Source organism: Arabidopsis lyrata (assembly GCF_000004255.2).
Source record: "Arabidopsis lyrata subsp. lyrata unplaced genomic scaffold ARALYscaffold_2, whole genome shotgun sequence".
Lineage (NCBI taxonomy): Eukaryota > Viridiplantae > Streptophyta > Magnoliopsida > Brassicales > Brassicaceae > Arabidopsis > Arabidopsis lyrata.
Genome location: NW_003302554.1, coordinates 1,857,285 through 1,877,408, shown reverse-complemented (window position 1 = coordinate 1,877,408; position 20,124 = coordinate 1,857,285). Strand labels below are relative to the sequence as shown.

The 20,124-nt window shown below is 35.7% G+C and overlaps 5 protein-coding genes across 7 annotated transcripts; all 5 read right to left on the bottom strand.

Moving 5' to 3' along the window:
- Nucleotides 1–1,109: 1,109 nt before the first annotated feature.
- Nucleotides 1,110–4,100, bottom strand: LOC9322549. 2 transcript variants are annotated; one of them, XM_021035709.1, is made up of 8 exons: nt 3,954–4,100; nt 3,319–3,561; nt 3,095–3,220; nt 2,847–3,005; nt 2,558–2,730; nt 2,312–2,417; nt 2,080–2,147; nt 1,110–1,447 (listed from the first exon to the last, which is right to left on the bottom strand). In XM_021035709.1, exons 2-7 carry the CDS (start codon nt 3,526–3,528, stop codon nt 2,118–2,120), a joined length of 804 nt encoding a protein of 267 aa, XP_020891368.1. In that variant the 5' UTR covers nt 3,529–3,561; nt 3,954–4,100; the 3' UTR covers nt 1,110–1,447; nt 2,080–2,117. The 2 variants fall into 2 exon arrangements, with proteins under 2 accessions (XP_020891368.1, XP_020891367.1); XM_021035708.1 differs by lacking the exon at nt 1,110–1,447 and having other exon boundaries at nt 1,848–2,147.
- On the bottom strand, nt 4,013–6,389 carry LOC110231034 (pentatricopeptide repeat-containing protein At1g62260, mitochondrial). Its single transcript, XM_021035707.1, has 2 exons — nt 4,294–6,389; nt 4,013–4,105 (listed from the first exon to the last, which is right to left on the bottom strand). Exon 1 carries the CDS (start codon nt 6,318–6,320, stop codon nt 4,350–4,352), a length of 1,971 nt encoding a protein of 656 aa, XP_020891366.1. The 5' UTR covers nt 6,321–6,389; the 3' UTR covers nt 4,013–4,105; nt 4,294–4,349.
- Nucleotides 6,390–6,588: 199 nt separating this feature from the next.
- Nucleotides 6,589–9,150, bottom strand: LOC110230672 (S-type anion channel SLAH4). 2 transcript variants are annotated; one of them, XM_021034176.1, is made up of 3 exons: nt 8,557–9,150; nt 7,160–8,031; nt 6,589–7,075 (listed from the first exon to the last, which is right to left on the bottom strand). In XM_021034176.1, the coding sequence occupies exons 2-3, from the start codon at nt 7,985–7,987 to the stop codon at nt 6,806–6,808; spliced, it is 1,098 nt and encodes a 365-aa protein (XP_020889835.1). In that variant the 5' UTR covers nt 7,988–8,031; nt 8,557–9,150; the 3' UTR covers nt 6,589–6,805. The 2 variants fall into 2 exon arrangements, with proteins under 2 accessions (XP_020889835.1, XP_020889834.1); XM_021034175.1 differs by having other exon boundaries at nt 7,160–8,036; nt 8,557–9,146.
- A 4,573-nt stretch (nt 9,151–13,723) lies between these two features.
- LOC9322548 (S-type anion channel SLAH1) lies at nt 13,724–15,530 on the bottom strand. The gene is made up of 2 exons (XM_002886436.2): nt 14,368–15,530; nt 13,724–14,280 (listed from the first exon to the last, which is right to left on the bottom strand). Exons 1-2 carry the CDS (start codon nt 15,217–15,219, stop codon nt 13,975–13,977), a joined length of 1,158 nt encoding a protein of 385 aa, XP_002886482.1. The 5' UTR covers nt 15,220–15,530; the 3' UTR covers nt 13,724–13,974.
- A 961-nt stretch (nt 15,531–16,491) lies between these two features.
- On the bottom strand, nt 16,492–20,124 carry LOC9322547 (aspartic proteinase A2). The gene is made up of 14 exons (XM_021035912.1): nt 20,018–20,124; nt 18,985–19,361; nt 18,845–18,905; nt 18,630–18,724; nt 18,429–18,541; nt 18,131–18,299; nt 18,009–18,048; nt 17,845–17,909; nt 17,640–17,753; nt 17,485–17,549; nt 17,242–17,398; nt 17,054–17,173; nt 16,875–16,963; nt 16,492–16,773 (listed from the first exon to the last, which is right to left on the bottom strand). Exons 2-14 carry the CDS (start codon nt 19,351–19,353, stop codon nt 16,689–16,691), a joined length of 1,542 nt encoding a protein of 513 aa, XP_020891571.1. The 5' UTR covers nt 19,354–19,361; nt 20,018–20,124; the 3' UTR covers nt 16,492–16,688.

Below are 20,124 nucleotides of genomic sequence, written 5' to 3'. Positions count from 1 at the left end.
TTACTTACTACCTTTAGTTTGTCATCATAAGATGTTGAAATTTACGATTATGTCAAGGTTAAATGAATTTAAGTAAATTAAGTAATGAATTTATGTCAAGGTTACAAAACACATAGAGAACGATCTGCATTTTATACGTGACGAGATTGTGCGTGGCACCATTGTTCCTAGACACGTTTCTACTACTTCACAACTGGCAGACGTCATGACTAAGGCATTGGGAAAGACTGCATTTGAAGCTTTTCTTGTCAAGATGGGTGTTCAGAACCTTCACACTCCACCTTGAGACCTTGAGGGGGGGTATTGGGCCATATGGGCCTCGGTTTGTTCTGTCTTAGCCCACAAGTTTATATTGTTGCTCTTGTACATTAGGTTAAATGATATGTGTATATAAGCCAATGTTGGCCACATCAATACGGTAGAGAATTCTTTCATAAACTGCTATAGGATTCTTGACAATGTCTTTCATTGAAGCTTAAATGGTATCTAGTATTATTATGTGTGACCTTTATTCTAACATTCTTATTCGATGCTCGTCTTATGTGTGATATGTCCATTGAATGTACTTAGCCACAATATACTTATGCTTGTCATATGTTTCGTATTGAACTACAATAGTTATAATAAGTAAATCCGCATAGTATTAGTTAAAGTGAGTCCGGTGGATTTTGTTTAGGAAATAGATGATTCCTTCAAGTCGCAAATTCTAATTCTACTTTCGGTTTGTCTATTACGTCGGATGAATATGGGAATAGCAAAATAGACAAACGATCGAATAGCCAAAAATTTTATTATTTGAATAAAATTTGGGTGAATTTGCTCTATAACCATTTCTTATAAATATATTAAGAATATAGCATATTAATTTGAAAAATTAAGTAACTAACATGAATGAATTGTGAAATGACTAAAATGGAGTTATTGAGGGTACGGGGCAAATGAGAAAAGTAAAGAATTATCTTTATTTTGTTTTCCTCTATATTTTTAAATATGATAATGTTTACCCCTTAATACTTTTTTGCAACATATTTTTTACAAAAAAATGATTCGAAAATTCAAATCTACTTAAAACAAATATAATTATTTTTCTGCATCAAACACAACTTGAATTTCTTAAATCGGATTTGATTTTTTTAAATAATGAATAGTATTTATCTTTCTACACATAAATGAGATAGTATAGAATCCAATGAAATAGTATAGAACGAAACATTTGTAATAAAATGTAGGTAGTGGTGGTGGTGACGGTAATAACTTGGTGATGATGATGGTAACGGTATGGTGGTGATGGCATAGTTGTGGTAGCGGTGGTGTGATGGCATGGTGGTGGTGATATAGTGGTGGTGATGGTGACGTCGATGGTGGTTAGGACAACGGCGATGGTGGTGGAGGTAGTAGTAGTGGTGGTGGTGACTGTCGTTGGAACTTTTCTCGTAAAGTTGAAATTCTGGAAAGAGATTCAAAATTTGATTCTCCCCAAAGAAACAGTAATCAAAGCTAATATTTTACAGTTACAAATAAAATGGGATAGGTATTACGTAAAAACAAAAGAAGAGAGACACAAGGGCAAAAGGGTCCAAAATACAAAAATTACACACAATATCATTGGCTTTTTTTTGGTTGGTTATTTACTTAATTATAGATTTTTTGTATGTTATTGGTGCAAATTTTCCATAAAATTTTCTGCAGAATAATACCAAATACCAAGCCTAGTTTTTTTGAATGCCAAAAAATAGCGGAATCACGTTTTTAATACGTAAAAACATGAAAATACTAGAATGTGTGTCTCCTATATCATTTTTTGGTCCCAAAATACTAGAATGTGTGTTTTACAAACGAATTCTCTATCTCTGAACATAATGTTATATCTGAATTGAGATCCAACAAATTGAAATAAGAATCTATTAGAGCATCTCCAACCCCACTCTATTTTAGAACATCATGTTTAGAGAGAAAGAAAGAAATTTTACAGTTTTGTAATTCAAGGATTAACTATATGAACTATATCTCCTACACCCATTTACAAGACGGTAAAAACATTTTGAAGAACAGAAAATTCAAAAAACAAAACAAAGATACCTCATAACTCGTATATTGCAATATGCAGAACTTCATAGTTAAACCCGTGGCCATTGAGGACTCACTACCTACGAATATGATAAACAAAGAATTAGGTTTTAAAAACCTAACATTCCGATGATTTTTGACTCTTGACGCAACATTTGGCGAATTTAAAATCACAATCCGTTTTGAAACAGAGGAAATATAATAACAATTCACTTTTTCATAAGAGAGATACAACGAGACTAACCTCGAGCGTGCTAAAGACCAGTCGCATTCGGCTGGCCACAACCGACGGCTCCTCCGCTTGTCCTGTCACCGCCATCTGCTCCAACTGAAGAGTTTTCACCGGCAGCCTACAATCACACCATGGTCCAATGATGGCATTTTTCGTAAATATGCATAGATTTCACACTCTTTACAAACATTCCATTTTCGTCTTAGAATGGATTAGAAAATGACAGAATCAAACCGAACTCGAATAAATTGATCTTACCATGCCATTCCTCTAATATAGTATGCATTGGCTATGACCGCGCAAAAGCCTCTCCATTTGCTTAGAATTTCATCGGAAACCGAAGGAGTCGATGACCATCTTACGACTGTTGGTTGCGGTGTACACAAGATTGTGATGAATACAATCCTAAGCCACAATATGCATTCATCTACCTGCGGAATTAAACCGCCAGTTCAAATTGATAGGGAAGAGCTAAGATCTGATACGACTTAGCTTATATAATAACCAATGATATCACAATTTCGTTGTAACTAACAAACTAACTAACCTCGGACAGCAAAATTTTGGATTTAGTCTGTGTGCTTCCGCCGTAACTCTCCATTCTTTCAATCTCTAAACCCGAATCTTTCATAGCCATTAGTTCTTTTCTCAAATCTTCATCTGTGCAACCAAGCGCATATGCGTTCACACCAGCGGATATGAATTCCTTAAGATACACACACAAACAAATAAATGAAAGATGGATATACAATCGAGAAGAAAGCAAGAATAACGCAAATAAAAAAGGGAAGTTACTTTTAAGGTTTCGCCTTCACCGCGTCCAATCACGGTCCTGTAACGTCTTAAAAGACTTATAGCTATGTTGCGTGATGAACGGTACTCATCATCCGATGAAATCGAGTTGTTGCGTGAATTACAAAACTTGATGAAATCAAAAGAACAAATACAAAAAGATTAGGAGCTGTGTTATGGATGTACAAAAAAACTTTTATCGAAGAGACCCAAACTTAATTACTAACCATCCATCTCCTTCGAGGCTGAATTTGACCTTTTGGAGAAAAAAATGAATGATAACAGTCCACATTCCTACAAGGAACTATGGATCTTGGAGAGACAGAACAACTAATCAGAGGACCAAAAGGCGCGGTCTTGAATCTGCGCAAAGCGACATTGCAGCTAATAGAGATTTGGAATTTGTCGATAGTTCCCGAAGGATACGCAACTAACATTTCTCAACCATATCAATGAAGCAGTGCCCTAATCTGCATAAGAGAGAAGTTTTTTCCTTTGAATAACACAACTATATTAGGAATCAAGATGTATAAGAGTCGAAGATACTGATTGATGTTCTAGAAAATAAGTTCAGCTTTCCTGTTCAAATTGAAACCCTAATTTCATCTCAATTCACTCTTAGTCCTTAGAGATTTCTATAAGTGGAAAAAAAAAACTCAAATGATTTGAATTTGGAGATAAGCTAAATTTGCGATCATAAGATTTGTATTATCTAAAAAAGAAAATCAAAACCTCTGATCTTTGTAAAGTCTCAAGAAGCTCCTAATCACTACCAGAATCACAGGACCAATTCACTGCATAGTTACAATCATTTAAAATTCATCTGAGATTAAAAGGAAAGTTATGAACAAAAAAGGCTTACCCTTTTGAGAAACCTAGATTCAGATTCAGCAATTCATATGCAAATTTTTGGTTTTTTAATCTCCAGGAAAGAATTGGATGAAGCAGAAGCTATAGATACATGTGTGTATGTATTGTAAGAGGTGAATATGAAGCCACCAATAATTTGAATGGCTGCAAAAAAGAAAAACATCAAATTTTAAATTAATCTAGACAAATATTCTTTTTATTTTATTTTTGAGCACTGGAAAAAAAAAAAGAGAATCAAACAAGAATCGTGGGGATTCCTAAAACGGTGTCGTTGAAATATTAGTCCAAATTTGATGAAGAGTATTAAGAAAAGAGAGAACTTTCAAGTTTACCTCTTATCAGTTTCTATCTTAATTCTGATCCACTGAACAAAAAAAAAAGCTGCTTTTTACGTTGAAGAGTCAACCCAACTAGATCCTCTCTCCTTCTTGATTCTTTTACTCTCCATGTTCATTCTCACTTGAGAAGCTTCGTCCCATAGTCCCATATCCGCGTACATGTTGTACAACAGTACATAAGGTGTTGAGCTCTCTGGTTCAAGTCTCGACATTGCTTCTGCTGCAACGTGTGCAAGCCCTACATTGTTATAAATCCTACAAGCATCTAATAGTGCACCCCACACCGTCTTGTCTGGCTCAAAAGGCATACTCTTTATCACATACATGGCCTCCTCAAACTGCCCTTGTCCACTGATTACATTGACCAGTGAGGAATAATGTTCCATCTGCGGCTCGATCTTGTACACACTCATCATGGACAAAAACTGTTCTTTAGCCTCATCAACAAGTCCCGCGTGAGCACAAGCGTTCAGAACTGAGACGAATGTTATGTGAGAAGGATGTATCCCGTAGCATTTCATTGACCAAAACAGATTCAAGGCCTCTGAGGCATTACCATGAAAGGCATATCCTCCTATAATTGCATTCCATGTGATTACTTCTCTTTTGAGTTTCATTTCATCGAAGATTCTCCTCGACTCCATTATTTCACCGCATCTTGAATACATAGTGATAAGGGCATTGTGGACTGGAACATCGGGGATCACAGTCTTGACAACGATTTGGTGCATCTGCATTCCTAAACGTAGATTCACAAGCCCGGTAGATACACTGAGAAGAGAAGTTAAAGTATGCGGGTCAGGCTTCTCTCCATCAATGTTCATCCGGATAAACACATCAACAGCTTCTTTGTAGTCCTTGTTTTTGTCATAAGCTGCTATAATCGAGTTCCACGAGACTATATTTTTCTCAGGTGTTTTTTCAAAGTAGTGTCGAGCAAGCTCTAGATTGCCAACACTAGCATAACCCGAGACCATCATGTTCCATGAGTGTGCATCACGGTTTGGCATTTCCGAAAACAGAGCAAAAGCATCATCCATCCTAGAAACATGTACATATCCATCAATCATAGTGTTCCAAGAAATTGTATCGCGGTCTTTCATCTGATCAAATAGCAACCGCGCAGACACCACATCACCCACTTTCAAATAAGCTTTGATCATAGAATTCCATGACACGACATTTCTACGGAACCTCTCTCTAAACGCTCCCCCATGATCATCATCATCACAGAGATCAGGAATCTGATCAAACAGACATCGAGCTGCTTCTACCTGTCCTCTCTGTCCATATCCTACAATCAAAGTGTTATAAGCATAAACCAAATCTTCCCTTCCTGAATCTAAACTCCCATACTGACCCAAAACCCAAGCAGCTTCTTCAAGTCTCTCGTTTTTAATAAGACCAGCCACAAGTGCACATAGAGAAGACGAATCCTTCACAGGCATTCTCCGAAACAAATCAAACGCGCGGTTCACTTCACCGTTATGACAAAAACCAGTGATCATAGCACTCCATGACACAGCATTTCTCTCAGGCATTTTCTCAAATAACAACAACGCTTCACTTATCCTCCGATTTTTAGCATACCCACTGATCATCGTGTTCCAAGAAAAAGAATCTCTTGAAGGCATTTCATCAAACAGCTTCCTTGCTTCCTCAAGAAACCTAATCCCACCACATGAAACATAACCTGAAATCATCGCGTTCCAAGTCACAACATCTCTCTCAGGCATTTCGTCGAACAGTTTCCGTGCTTGCGTCATTTCCCGCCTTTTCACATACCCGCTTATCATCGTATTCCATGTCACGATGTTCCTCGCTTCCAATTTCTCGAAAATCTCTCTAGCTTCGGCGATATATCCCGATCTTATCATCTGGTTTAACTCTTTGTTCGTCGCTCGAAAACCCAAGCTTGACGAAACTGAAGTAGAGAAAGAGTTTGCATATAAACACTTAAGACAAGACGATCGATACAACACCTTCCTGAAAATCAACAAGACACCGCGTGATCGGATCATCGTCGTCTCCGGCGAAATTTGCAGCGATCAAAACTTAAAAAGCCTCTAGCTTTGAAATTAGAGTCGGGTAAATTTGGTTTAAGATCATGTAATGGAAATTCTTCGGTTTATTATTTCCGGTTCAATTCAGATAGTCAAAATGTGTCTGTGGTATTGGTAGATCAAACTAATAGCCTCCAACCTTTGGAATAGAGTCAGTCAGTTGAATTGGATATCATAGTCATGTAAATTTTGATTTAACTGTGTTTAAAACGGGAATAATTCGGTTCAATTCAGCTTTCCCGGTTTACATTTCAGAGATAGTCAAATGTGTCTCTTAACTAGAGTAGAGAGTACAAAGAGAAATTTCTATAAATTGTATTACATAGTCTGTAGTTGGTTAATCTCCCAACAGAAATTTCTTGTGTAGCTAGTTGTGCAACCAATATATACATTCTTTTGTGGGTAGATTATTAGCTTTGGTTTACAAATTTCGCATACGATGTTTATTTGTCTTTTGGACAAGTAGCAGACCAGAGGACATGATCACGTCTGAGTAATCTTTTGCTGTTTGCTGCTGTCAGTAACATCACACCGAAGAATATCAAAACTGAGATGGATGAGAAGATAAACATCAAGCCCGAAGCGACATGGTCTTTCACCTCTTGCGCGTACTGAACCGAGTCTAAAGCGAGAAATGTGATAGGGAATGAGTAAGCCCACCACGCGACATTGAATCTTTTTATCGACTTCTTCAAAAGATTTGGCCTACAAACCTGAAAATGTTAAGAAAGAAGAAGGTAAAATGTCTATTCATACGGTTTTCTGTTTCTTACTGTATCGTAAAGACGTTAACTTACCAGGGACATAAAGATGAAGAGTGAAAGGAAGAATAACATCTTGGCTATAGTATCAAAGGTTCCACAAATAGAGTTCCAAGCTAGACTTGCAGTCGCTGGTGCAGCGAAAAACAAGAAGAAAACCGGTCTTAGCGTGGTTGGGAAATTGTTTCCGCCTGGTAAGCGTTGATAAAGTGTGACAAATATAACCAAATAATGAACCATCCCAAGTGAGAACAAGCATAGAGCACACTCTTTCCAACCCATCTCTGCTGCTCCCCTTGCAGCCACTAGGTTTGCGATTACTGATACTTGGCTTGCCGGGTTTGCCATTATCGACAAAAATCTTTTCTCTGTTGTGAACCATTGTCCATAAAGCTTTGTGTCTAGGGTCAAGACTGGAACAACAAAGATCCAGAATAGTGTCTGATACAAAACGCTATGTGGTTTGATCATCGGAGCTGATTGAAGCAATAGAAGGCATGAAATGTATGGAGCGTAAAGATAGTTCACTCCAATATAGTGCAAGAACTCTTCCTTCACCATGTCAAAGAGGAAAATACACTTGAAGGCATACAATAAACAGAGTGATACTTGTGTTGCAAGTGCTAGGTACCACATGAGATAATATGCCATAGACGGGAGTTCGCTATGCAAATGGACCATTATCTTCCACAACAATGCTTGGCTACACAGAGAAAGACTTATTCTGAAATATCCCGCATGGAGACTACTCAAAACAGACATCAGGACAATGGGTTCGGCATCAGCGAGGTTAGTCTTTCTCTTGTTGCTGCTTGATCTTGGGTTATCAATCTTGATATGAATTTCTTGACTAGGAATTTCCATCTCGGTTTATCGATGAAGTAGATCTTATTTTGTTCTTTGTAGTCCTAACCTAATGAAAGAGTTCATGTACATAGGCATTAGGCAGAGAAATCAAAGCCAATGGAAATTATTTAACTAGTACAAAACACAAGTGATTTTGGGGAAGTTACTAGTTAGTATTAGGCGGCAGTTTTAGAAACTTTTGGCAAGTTCAATAACTTGTACATACATATCAACATTTTTTCTGACATCAACACTTATTTTTTTAATGAAGCAACATTTCTTGTTCAATTAGCTTCGTTAATTAACATCAAACCATTTCCATTGATTATTATATAAAATAGATTAAGGAAAGTGTGACCAAAAAAATAAGGAAATAAGATTTTTGATATCCAATATATTGCAATTTCATACTTTTTAGTGTTATATTTCTTGCTTATAATGTCTTATAACTGATTAATTTCTAACAATTTTTAAGTTTTAGTTCCCTATAAATCATACCATAAAAAGAAAAACTTTTGTTAAAAAAAAAAAAAAAAAAAAGAAAACCTAAATGAAAAGAAACTAAGTTATATATAATTTGAATAAACCTGGATATACTGCAACGAAACGATTTAGAATTGTCAAACACTTCAAGTGTCGTGTTTCGACAGTGTCCACACGCAGATTCCTTCTTAACTCTCTCTCGAGCGGATTGCTTTCGGATTCTGGGTTGTCGCCTTAACCAACGTTGACCCTTCCCTTTGCCCTTCTCAATAAGGGAGATAATAATGTTGCCTTACGTGAAGCTTCCTTATATAAAGAATTCATGCGAATCCTATTATCCTTATTATTACGTCACGACGGCGCACACATATATATATATATATATATATATATATATATATATTATACACAGTACAGTTTATATTTAAAAAATCTATATGACTTCACCAACAATTTAATGTTATACGTTGTGCTGCTTATATGTTGACAAATAATGAAAAATAATATTATAAAGTAAAGACATATGATGATTAAATCTATATATCAGTGTTTTAAGCCAGACTGATGGATCCGTGATCCAAAATCTGATTATATTTTTGATTTTAGTAAGAAGATTCCCAAAAGAAAGATATTTTCCTCAAAATATCAATTTGGTAAATGGACGATGGTAAACTAATTATTTTTTCAAACAAGTTGTGAACGAATATATCATTTATCTATTTAAATTATATGTTTCAACGTTTCTCACTTTCTCTCTTATTGGTCTCAAACAAAACAATTCAGACTCAACCACTTGGAAGAGTGCTACCAATCAAATCCTACGTCGCTCTCACTTGATTGTGGGACCTGCAAAGCGGCAAAAAAGCCTTGTAATGTGTTTTAAGGCCCAATAACCACTTTCACTTTAAACTAAAAAGCCACTTTCATTAAGATATATATATGCCCAGGCTAGTTTGTGGACAATAGAATTTGCAAAGATTTTCCCTTGTATATTGTAGATATTTCATTTTAAGTCGGGATTAGTTTTGTTAACAATATTCAAACAACACAATATCTAAAATAGTTTGTTTTCATTTTCCTAATCAAAAGGAATTTTCTTTTCGTTTGTTTGACTTCCAAATGTACATAATAAAATATGCGTAAAGAAAAGAGGGTACCAACCACCAAGTCTAGCTAGTGAAAGAAAAAAACGATGAAAAATAATGCATGGGAAAAAATGGAGGCCGGTGAAGTGGTGATGGCAAATATGGATTGTGTAAGAAGCGTAGAAGATTTTGGAAAACAACATTATATTTGTCCATAGTGGTTATGGCGATATCTCTGCTCGTATTTTGCATGAGAGGACAGAACCGGCTCAATAGATTTGGCTGCCCAAAGCATTCTTAAGCCCACACATTTAATAAAGTTACAAAACAACAGATTAAGGACTCGAACCCGAACCTTGCACCAAAAAGACAACTACCTAGGGGCTAACCACTGCACTACATAATATTTTATAGAAGTGATGTCTTTTACTATTATATATAACTTTTGGCGCCTAAAGCAAGGGCTTTGCCAGCTTTAGCTCAGGGCTGGCCCTGTGAGAGGAAAACCCAGGACCGGACTGAGGGCAGCCAAATACGAAAACATACATTTTTTAAGTAACGATGTATGGTCAATTTTAAAATTTTGAATATTTTACTCCGTGGTATACCGTGGGTCGATACTTGTATAACTAAATTTTTAAAATTTTAAGTTGTATTTTTTTTTAATATTGTATGTTTTGTTTTGTGTTTAAGGTTGTATAATTGTATTTTGATTGTTAATTTTAGGATTTTATCCGTGATATACAGTTCTTTATTAATATCGACCCAAAGTTGTTATCCCATATAAACCCGTCTATATTATTCCGTTAGCTAAATTATTAGTGTTATAAAATCCAAGATAATAAATTATTATTGTTATAAAATCCAATAATTTTAGGATCTCACCCGTGGTATACCGTTCTTTGAATGATTTAAATTTATACTACTAATATATATTCTATGTGAATATTTTGATTATTATAAATTAGTAGTTTTATTTTTATGCAAAATTTAATATAAATATTTGCTATAAATCGGTTTTATGCATATATTGTGGAGTAAAATTCACGGAATTTTTTTTTGAAGATATATGGAAAGATTGTGTAGAGATTTTACAAACAAATTATGCAAGATATCGTTTGGTGAATATCTTTTATTTAAATTTTGTAAAACTAAATAACAAATGCTAATGGCATGGACTCAGAAATAAGGTGGAACTCTAGGATTTATTTGCTAAAGATATTCCAAAAATGTATATATAGGTTCTTTAATTTGCTAAGTATCTTAGGGCATCCTCAATGGGGGATCACCTTTGGGTGTTCTTAGAGTAAAAATATGGTTAAAAAAATGTAAGATCAGTAGTTAAGATTTTTTGTTAAAAAGTTGATTAGACACTTGTTGCCGTGAAATTGAAGATTTCGGAGGAGGAAGAAGAAGAGAAATGGGGCTTTTTTTCCTTTGCCAAATTTGAACCCAATCAGAATTAGACACCTGTCTCTAAGATCGTTTCAAGAACAGATCTGGCCGAGGGTCTGTTTCTCAACTGTTCTCTCCTCTTTTTATTATTTTGTTCTAAGACCATGCTTATAGTTCTCCCATTGTGGATGGCCTTATAATACAGTATGCAGTTTTCGGTGCAATTATCAAAGCGGGTGAGATGTGGGGTTGGATGTCACCCTCCTCCAGTCATCCTCCCAAAGAGTTTAGTCCTACCGAAAGAGCGGGTTTTGAGCAGGCATTTGTCGTGTTAATCTGCATGAGAGCAACAACAATGGTTGAGTCCTTAAAAGGATCCTCAAACATATTTTAATCATAAATTATGACAATTTTAAAGTTAAAAGTTTTTGATGAATCCTTAAAATTTTATTTGTCCAATGGTAGAGTCCTTAAAAATTTATTTTAAGTGGATTCTTTAAAAAAAAAAAAAAAATCTTTGGATCTGGTTCCTCAAGTAATGGAGGAGACTGCATTTGTGGATTCTAGTCCTTGTTAGTAGAATCTTTGGTCACAGAAGCATGCCAATCAAGATAGCCTTCTCTCCTCCCCGAAGCCATTCATAGAAGCATGCCAATCAAGCATTCTGTGATATTTTTTCTACAACCACAAGCAATTAAACTAACAGATTCTTGAAAAACCAAAAAAATCTTTATCAAATCTACCAATCTTGAAGAAGAAAACTTCAAGAAGAGATTCAAAGCTACGTACGTACCTACACGAGTCTCCTAGAGGTTGATGAAGAAGACGAAGAACGGAAGAAGAATCAAAACCAAAGAGAGAAATCGAAATGGTGAATTCAACAATTATTTGTTTTCTCATTAGACACACCAATGAAAAATTGACACGTACGAACTCTTAAAACCAAAAAAAATCCTAAACTAAGGTACGTTTCTTACCAGATTTCATATTTTTAATTTATTTGGACAATTTTCTTAAGGATTCATGGCCTAAGAAACTCTAAAAACCCTCCATTGGGCTTGCTCTGATGACGCTCGGATTGGGCAAAGTTGTGGAGGTTACCATGTCGTCCATCATTGGCCTTATTGCAATTGTCCAACTTTTCAGTCCGACGGCTGACCATAATTTTGAAATTGTCATGAACCATTTTTGGTTAACAGTTGGCTTAGGGATAGTAATGGGATTAATTTGTCCTTGGCTGGTTCTCTATATTTATTTTATTTTTAGATACGTTTTTATTGTCCGTTGTAATTTCCCTGACAAGACTCTTGTCGAAGTGCTTTCCATTGTATGCAAGGATTTAAATTTATCTTCACTAGACTTTTGTCAAAAGTGTTCTCTCTATTATACGAGGTTTTAGATTTTATTAAATCTGGGGTTTCAGAATCTTTCACAATAACCTATTTGGTAATCTACCTATATCTTATTCTTTCAAAAAAAAAGAAAAATCTACCTATATCTTTTTGAAAGTTGTAATATATATCTTTAAGGATTTTGAATTATGTTTATCGCAATAGACTACACGGATTTGAATTATCCACTCTAAACACTAAAAAGTCTACAACTTATACATTCAGTTTACGTAGCATCATATATATTGATAGGAACTAAGAGAATATTTCGTAAAATAATTGAGCTCAACAACACTAATTAAGTGTATTCTCCTAATGTTGTTATTAAATCGCTTCCAATATTGTTACACAAAACATTTTCTATTATAGAAATCAACGGCTTCGGGCTGTGAGCAATTCCACAAAGTGGATGGATCGATTAGAGAGTCACTTCAAAAAGTTTTTTTGTAGTCAGATTAATCAACAAATAGAACTATTGAAAAAGCTATTACCAAACTGAATTCCACAAGTGGGATTGCTGAGTTGGAGATGTAAAAATTCATATACAGTATAATGAAATAAGTATCGTATATTCATGATGATTATAAAAAAGAAAAAAATGTGACACGTATGTTTATATATTTCCCTCAATTTGACGGCGAAAACAGACAAGACGGTGTGAATCAAGCGGTCATAGGAGAAGTACAAATGCGGATCAGGTAGATGATGCGCATCAATCTCAGTCCGATACATTAACATTTAAAACAGAGAATATGATTCTTTTCTTCTTTTAGAAAATAATGATATCAATCTCAATGATCTGATACAATCATATTTAAAACGTAAAAATATGCTTTCCTGTCTTTAGAAAAGAAATATCAATTTCAATCTAATACAATCATACGTAAAACGTAAGATATGATTCTTTCCTTTAAGAAATAACATAATATTAATCTCAATCTGATACAATCATATTCAAAACATCAAATATGATTCTCTCCTGTTTTATCTTAAAAGAAAATATCAATCTCAATTTAATAAAATCTGCAAACTATTTATATTTGTCCCTCGAGTCTACTCAAGAACTACTTCACTGACTAGCAACATGGAGATTTGTTCGTTGTCTTTTTTTTTTGGTTCCTGAAGATTTGCCATCTTCATCATCAGAGCGGTTTCCTAACATAATTGGCTATTTTGTATCATACCCTCGGGGTTGCGAATCTTTTTACACCCTTATCAGTACCTTGTTGGGCGGTCAAAGCAGCGAGTTGTTTTTCAGAATCTTGGCATTTGCAGCCTCTGCATTCTATCAGAATGTAGTTGATGCGAATGCCTGAGTTTCTGAAAAATGTGCAGCTTTGACAGCCGATCGATTTGGCCCCAACTACGTACTAATTAATATGGGTGTAAAATTGAGTGAATTTGTTGAGAATGTTTGCAAATAATAACAAAATAGCCTACAATATTTTGGGGAAACAACTCTGGAGAAGAAGATTGTAAATCTAGGAAACAACTGTTCCAAACCAAAGAAGTTTAGTTGGTTAGTTGAGGAAATCAAAATCTAAGAGACCATCATGAAGGAAAATCAGAGAATACAGAACAAGTAGAAGTGTGTTCCTGTTTAATTTCTGTAAATATGTGACAGAGTTCATGTTTCTATCTCAAGTGTAGACTAGCTTTGGTTAGTCACATTGAGCGACAATGTTATTTGTTTGTCTTTTTGATCTGTAGCAGAACCGAGGACGTGATCACGTCTGAGTAGTCGATTGCTGTTTGCTGCTGTCAGTACCATCATACCAAGGAAGATTAAAACTGAGATGGATGAGAAGATAAGCATAAAGCCAGAACCGACCTGGTCTTTCACCTCTTGCGCATACTTAACTGAGTCTAGCGCAAGAAAAGTGAGGGGGAACGAGTAAGCCCACCATGCAACATTGAATCTTTTCATTGATTTCTTAAAAAGATTTGGCCTACAAACCTGAAAATGTTAACGCGTAAAGAAGGTCAATGTCTTGTCATACAATTTAATGTTTGAATCTTGTTTCTTAGTGTGTTGATAACTTACCAGGGACATGAAGATGAAAAGTGAAAGGAAGAACAACATTTTCGCTACGGCATCAAAGGTTCCACAAATAGAGTTCCATGCTAGACTTGCCATGGCTGGTGCAGCAAAGAACAAGAAGAAAATTGGCCTTAACTTGGTTGGGAAGTTGTTTCCGCCTGGTAACCGTTGATAGAGGGTGACAAAGATAACCAAATAGTGAACCATTCCGAGCGAGAACATGCATAGAGCACACTCATTCCAACCCATTTCTGCTGCTCCTCGTGCAGCCACGAGGTTTGCGATTACGGATACTTGGCTTGCGGGGTTTGCTAGCATCGACAAGAACCTTTTCTCTGTTGTGAACCACTGGCCATAAAGCTTTGTGTCTAGTGTGAAGACTGGAACAGCAAACACCCAGAATAGTGTTTGATACAAAACGCTGTTTGGTTCCATCATCGGAGCTGATTGAAGCAAGAGAAGCCATGAAATGGATGGAGCATAAAGATAGTTCACTCCAATATAGTGCAAGAACTCTTCCTTTACCATGTCAAATAAGAAAATACACTTTAAGGCATACAAAAAACATAGTGACACTTGTGTTACAAGTGCTAAGTACCACAAGAGATGGAACGCCATAGATGGGAGTTTGCTATGCAAATGAGACATGCTCGGTGAATCAGGCGCGATCATTATCTTCCACAGTAGAGCTTGGCTGCACACAGAGAGGCTAATTCTGAAATAGCCCGCGTGGAGACTACGCAAGACGGACATCAAGACAACGGGGTTAGCATCAGCGAGGTCAGTTTTTAACTCTTTGCTACTAGATATTGGGTTATCAATTATGATATGAATTTCTTGCCTAGGAATTTCCATCTCGGTTTATCGATGAAAAAGAGGTACTGGCTTGTTTGGCTCTATGTTTTCCTAACCTTAGGATAGAGTAGTATATATAAGCAGAGAAATAAAAGCTAATGGAGATTAATTAGTACAAAACACGTGATTTAGGGGGAGTTAGTTAGTGTTGGACAAAAATGATACCTAAAACCAAAAGTGGTAATGGAATCTCATAAGGATAGCTTTTTTTAGTAACTTTTGGTAAGTTCAATAACTTGTACAGTACGTCTCAACATACATTATCTTGTTTAAGCTAGATACACACACATAAAGTCATTCCAGCTGATTACTTTACGAATTAATCTTATATCTATTGCCTGCTTTACCTAACTACTACATTATAATTAAACAGGATTATTAGGTTTTGTTATCATAAGATGTTACCACTATATATCTCTGATGGCATCGACCCACTAAATTCTCAAATTCTTATCAGTATAGATAAGAACATTTCAAAAATTAGATAAACAAATATCATATTGTCGAAATAAGATAATCCAGTGGATCAGACATATTCACCACCTATTCATCGAGGTCAAAAGCCACTGCCTTAGCTCGAGGATTAAGCTCACATGTTTTGTGAGCCAATGTAGCATAAAAGTGGTCATAAAAAGTGGTATGTTTTTGGTTACTTTTGAATTTGTAAGTGACTTCTTAGCTTTCACCTTTTTAGTTTCTGTTTATTAGAAATGTTTGATATCATCAAAAATGTGTGTTCTTACCTCATATAATTTGAATGAGATTTGAGTATATATACGTTACCGGATTTATGTGCTCATATGGTGGGTTTTTAGGTGAAAATGAAGAAAATGGAAAAATCATGAACAAAGTTGTTGTAGTCAATTGTTTTTGCCAAGTTGAAATCTTAGATCGTTTTTAATAGATTCTCTTTTTTGGTCAGCAACTCGCTAGGACATTATAATGTGCGGTTTGTGTAGACGCTTATATTAGTTGTTTTGGTTAAATATACCAATGTTACAAAAAAGAAAAGATTATGTTATATATAGATGTTTTTTCTAGATCGGTGATTTGTACAATAATAAAGAATAAACGGTCGGAGGTAACTCGATTAAGTGAGTCATGGTGCATATTTGCTAAAGTCACACGTAATTGTTGATTATATTTATAGCAATGAATAAATGGTCGCAGATGTTTGAATATATGCAAAAGCTTTTAAAGCCAATATCATAAGTAGGAATAATGAATATGAAGTCTTAACCATTGAAACCTTTCGTTGGAATCACATCACCCTATTTAAAAAGTGTGATTTTTTTTATTGATCTAGAGTTAAAGAAAACATCTCCAAAGCTTCAACGTATGTTTATAGAAAAACATTTTTAACAACAACAACAAGGCTTCACTCTTAAAACCTTTCCATATAAACACAACACAGCAAAGCTCTCACACCAAAAACACATCAACAAAAGACCGAACCGATGTTACATTTTTCACACAGCTTCTGCGAACCCAACCTGCTCGTTTCCGAAGTCAAAGACAGTGTGGTATTTGCCCATAAACACATCTCCAAGTATCCTGCCCAAAGTAAAAAAAAAATCAATGATTAGACAAAATCTAACATTGGAAAAAATGCAATAATCATTAACTCATTATGGATTTCGTGTCGATATATTTACCAGAGTGGTCCACGAGGTGGAGGGACGTCAAGTGCGGTAAAGCCGCTAATGCATTGTGCCACTGGTCCTTCCCCAATCTTCAGTACGTACTGTTAGTTCCCACAAACATTAGCAGTCACAAAATTATACATGTGTGATGTGTTCAAAATGTTACAAAAGGTTCAAAATGTTGCCGTTACCTCTTCTGGAGCAAGATCAAAGACTTTGCCTCCAATGGTGAATGAAACAGTAGGCATTTTAGAGAGTTGTGAGCAATCAACTGCAGACTCTCCATTTGGACTAGGCATGCGCTCGCATATCTAAGGATCAGAATAAAAACAATATCATTGCTTAATTCCACTAGACATTAAAGTTGTTGTCTAGCTACCTCATTAATGTAGTTCACTATCCGCTCTTGAGTCATGTTCTGCCTCAATTGGCTCTGTATCCACATAACCGCCATTTCACATGCAGGACAACCGGCATCTCGAAGACCACTAGATGATCTCGTGTTTTCCTTGTCCACCACCGACTCAATCCCCATACTTAACATGATACAATAGCACTCAATGAGAGAATATCAGTGTGCCTAATTGTTATATATGTTCATAGAGAATCACTAGAAAGTTACCTGACCCCGTGGGTGCCATCGAAAGCGCAAAGACCAATTTGTGAGCAGATCTTCTTTGGTTGAGTCTGGAAGAAGCAAAAGAGTTGCATATACAGAAATTAAAGAAAAACAGATATGATTCATAGCGTTCTGTATCATATTAACAAAATTCTTACCTCAGCCAAAAGTAAATCCAAAATGGTTTGTCCATACTGATCAACAACAGTCTTGCACTGCTGGCTAACAACTCCAGAGGCTCCAATAGCTTTGTTTATCATGGCAATCACAGCCTAGAAAGAAATTACAAGGAAAATATGAACTTCAAGATTAAACATATACTCAAACAAACTGAAATGCTATAAACTCGTGCTATTTTCTTACCGTCGGCCCTGCAAGTAAAGACGTTCCAGAATCTGCTATCGCCGAACAACCACTTCCACAATATCCTGAACAAGCGTGAATCAAGTTTGAGTTGTGAGTTCTAAGAAAAAGAAGAAGAAAAAACACATGATGAAAGAAAAGGATATGACAGTGAGTGCACGTACCAGTAGAATCACCGGCAATGAGAACCTCACCCATGTCGAACTACAACCAAACTAATAGCTTGAATGAGACGTATATTACAAGACATTCATAGCAGACTAAGAAAAATAAATAAAGAACAAACCTGCCAGTAACCCCTTTGTGTCACAGGAACAAATGTATGTTCTCCTTTGAAATGCTTAGGATCAACACCTCCAAATACGATTTCACCGCCTTCTTCACTCTTTGGGTCACGGTTAAGCCAAAATGAAAACACCGGTCTCTCGATAAGGCCTTGCTTGAGCATATTGTACCTGTCAAAACCAACGTTTGTTTTCCGCACATCAAACATTACAGGATTGTGTGTAAGTAAGCAACTTCAGTCCAAAATGAGACAATAAGCCCCATGGAAAAATATGTTTTGGATTCGCCACTGCACATACCAAACAGGAGTAGCGTTTCCAACAGCGATCTCTTGGAATCCAAGACCAAGAAGACCATCAAACTTAGCCACCAGGAATGTTAAACCAGGCTCACTGGTTGCCTCAATAAACTCCTGAAGAGATTGGGAATATACAGAGAGTAAAGTCAATGATATAAGCATCAAAAGTAGTGTAGAACTAGATAATTAAGGAATATTTTACCTGATCTTTGACAACCAAATCACCAACCGTAACAGCATCATAACTAAAGAAACCAGAGATCGATCCTGAGCCGTAATGGATTGCGGCACGTTTTCCTGCATCAAAGATATACATACCATTTTAGAGCTTCAATTAACAGTGATATCTCATCTTTCTACAAAGATAACCCTAAACTACGTTTAATGTACAAGAATCAAAAGAGATAGCGTGCGTACCACTCTTCTTATATGTGCTTGAGCGTGAGGACTTGAACTTGGCATGAAAGAAACAAGACAGCTAGAAAGGAAAGAAAACAATAGGTTTTCTCTCTTAAACAAAAATCTAACAATTATATAGCAAATGGTGTAAACCTTACCGAGAAAAAACATTTTCCTGATGGCACCCAAAGGTTAGAGCTTCCGGTATCAAAAATGACAGTGAACTTCTGCGGTGGAGTACCGATAGCAATCTCACCATAATACTGAGCATCCAAGTAATTCTTGAGCGGGACAATGTCAGCATCTCCAGAATCACTACCAAGATTGTTGTTGTACGAAGGTAAAGAGGACCTCAAGGCCTCTTCTTGCTTGGAACCAAAGCGTGTTGCAAGTCGGTTGTTGGGATCCAACTTTAGTTTTTTCAAGCCAACTCTGAATGTTCCATCATTTCTCTGAGAAGAGACAGTGAAAAACAGTAGGAACCACACAAAGAGCGAAACCGCAACTGTTCTTGTGTATACTCCCATTATTTCACCTACAAAATCAAAGCATTCATCAACAAACTGAAACAAATAGGAGTTACAAAAACATGCAAGGCAACTAAGAACACTCTTCATACTAAATGCTAATTAACAGAATGTGGAGCTTAAAAAATACTGTTAGAGTTTGCAACACAAAAGAGCTTTTGACAATGATAATTGTTAGATAAAAATTAATCTCTTGAAAACATTTCAGAAATAGTGAAATTACACATTCAATAAATTGTTAAAGCAAATAATCTGACGACAACAAGATCCAGGACCATGTATTTTCAGTTTATAACGATTAATAATACGAATGTGTGACAAATCGAAACAGAGTATTAAAACATGCTCACTTTCCTGAGAAAATTACACTATGATTACAAAATCAAACATGCTTATTTTCTAAACAAATCAGAACAAATATCTCATCATGAATCACAGTTGGAAAACATGAAAAAAAAAAAAACAGTAAGATTTGCTGAATCAAACCAACACTAAAACATCAGATTTGAACATTTTGAAGACAAAAACCAGACATGCAAAAACACATACAAATTCACGAACACATAATCTAATAGAATCCAAATACAGATCATGCAAAATACAATCTTAAAACATCAGAAAACGAAATTAACCAAAAAAAATTAAAAAAAAAAATTGGAAACACCTGAAGTTATCAAGAATCAAAGAGCTCGGAATATTTAGGGGGAAGAAAACGAAGAAATAGCAATGAGATCGATAATAGTAGAAGAAGTGTTACTTAGAACTGACCAG

Excerpts from the sequence above, each read along its gene's own strand:
- LOC9322549 (XM_021035709.1), bottom strand. The coding sequence starts at position 3,528 with ATGTTAGTTGCGTATCCTTCGGGAACTATCGACAAATTCCAAATCTCT. Across the intron at positions 3,006-3,094 it reads GTGAAGGCGAAACCTTAAAA|GAATTCATATCCGCTGGTGT; the intron begins GTAACTTCCCTT and ends GTGTATCTTAAG. Across the intron at positions 2,418-2,557 it reads TATATTAGAGGAATGGCATG|GCTGCCGGTGAAAACTCTTC; the intron begins GTAAGATCAATT and ends GTGTGATTGTAG.
- LOC110231034 (XM_021035707.1), bottom strand. The coding sequence starts at position 6,320 with ATGATCCGATCACGCGGTGTCTTGTTGATTTTCAGGAAGGTGTTGTAT.
- LOC110230672 (XM_021034176.1), bottom strand. The coding sequence starts at position 7,987 with ATGGAAATTCCTAGTCAAGAAATTCATATCAAGATTGATAACCCAAGA. Across the intron at positions 7,076-7,159 it reads TCTTCATCTTTATGTCCCTG|GTTTGTAGGCCAAATCTTTT; the intron begins GTAAGTTAACGT and ends TAACATTTTCAG.
- LOC9322548 (XM_002886436.2), bottom strand. The coding sequence starts at position 15,219 with ATGGAAATTCCTAGGCAAGAAATTCATATCATAATTGATAACCCAATA. Across the intron at positions 14,281-14,367 it reads TTTTCATCTTCATGTCCCTG|GTTTGTAGGCCAAATCTTTT; the intron begins GTAAGTTATCAA and ends TAACATTTTCAG.
- LOC9322547 (XM_021035912.1), bottom strand. The coding sequence starts at position 19,353 with ATGGGAGTATACACAAGAACAGTTGCGGTTTCGCTCTTTGTGTGGTTC. Across the intron at positions 17,910-18,008 it reads CATTGCCGGTGATTCTACTG|GATATTGTGGAAGTGGTTGT; the intron begins GTACGTGCACTC and ends ACGCTTGTTCAG. Across the intron at positions 16,774-16,874 it reads CCACCTCGTGGACCACTCTG|GATACTTGGAGATGTGTTTA; the intron begins GTAAATATATCG and ends TACTTTGGGCAG.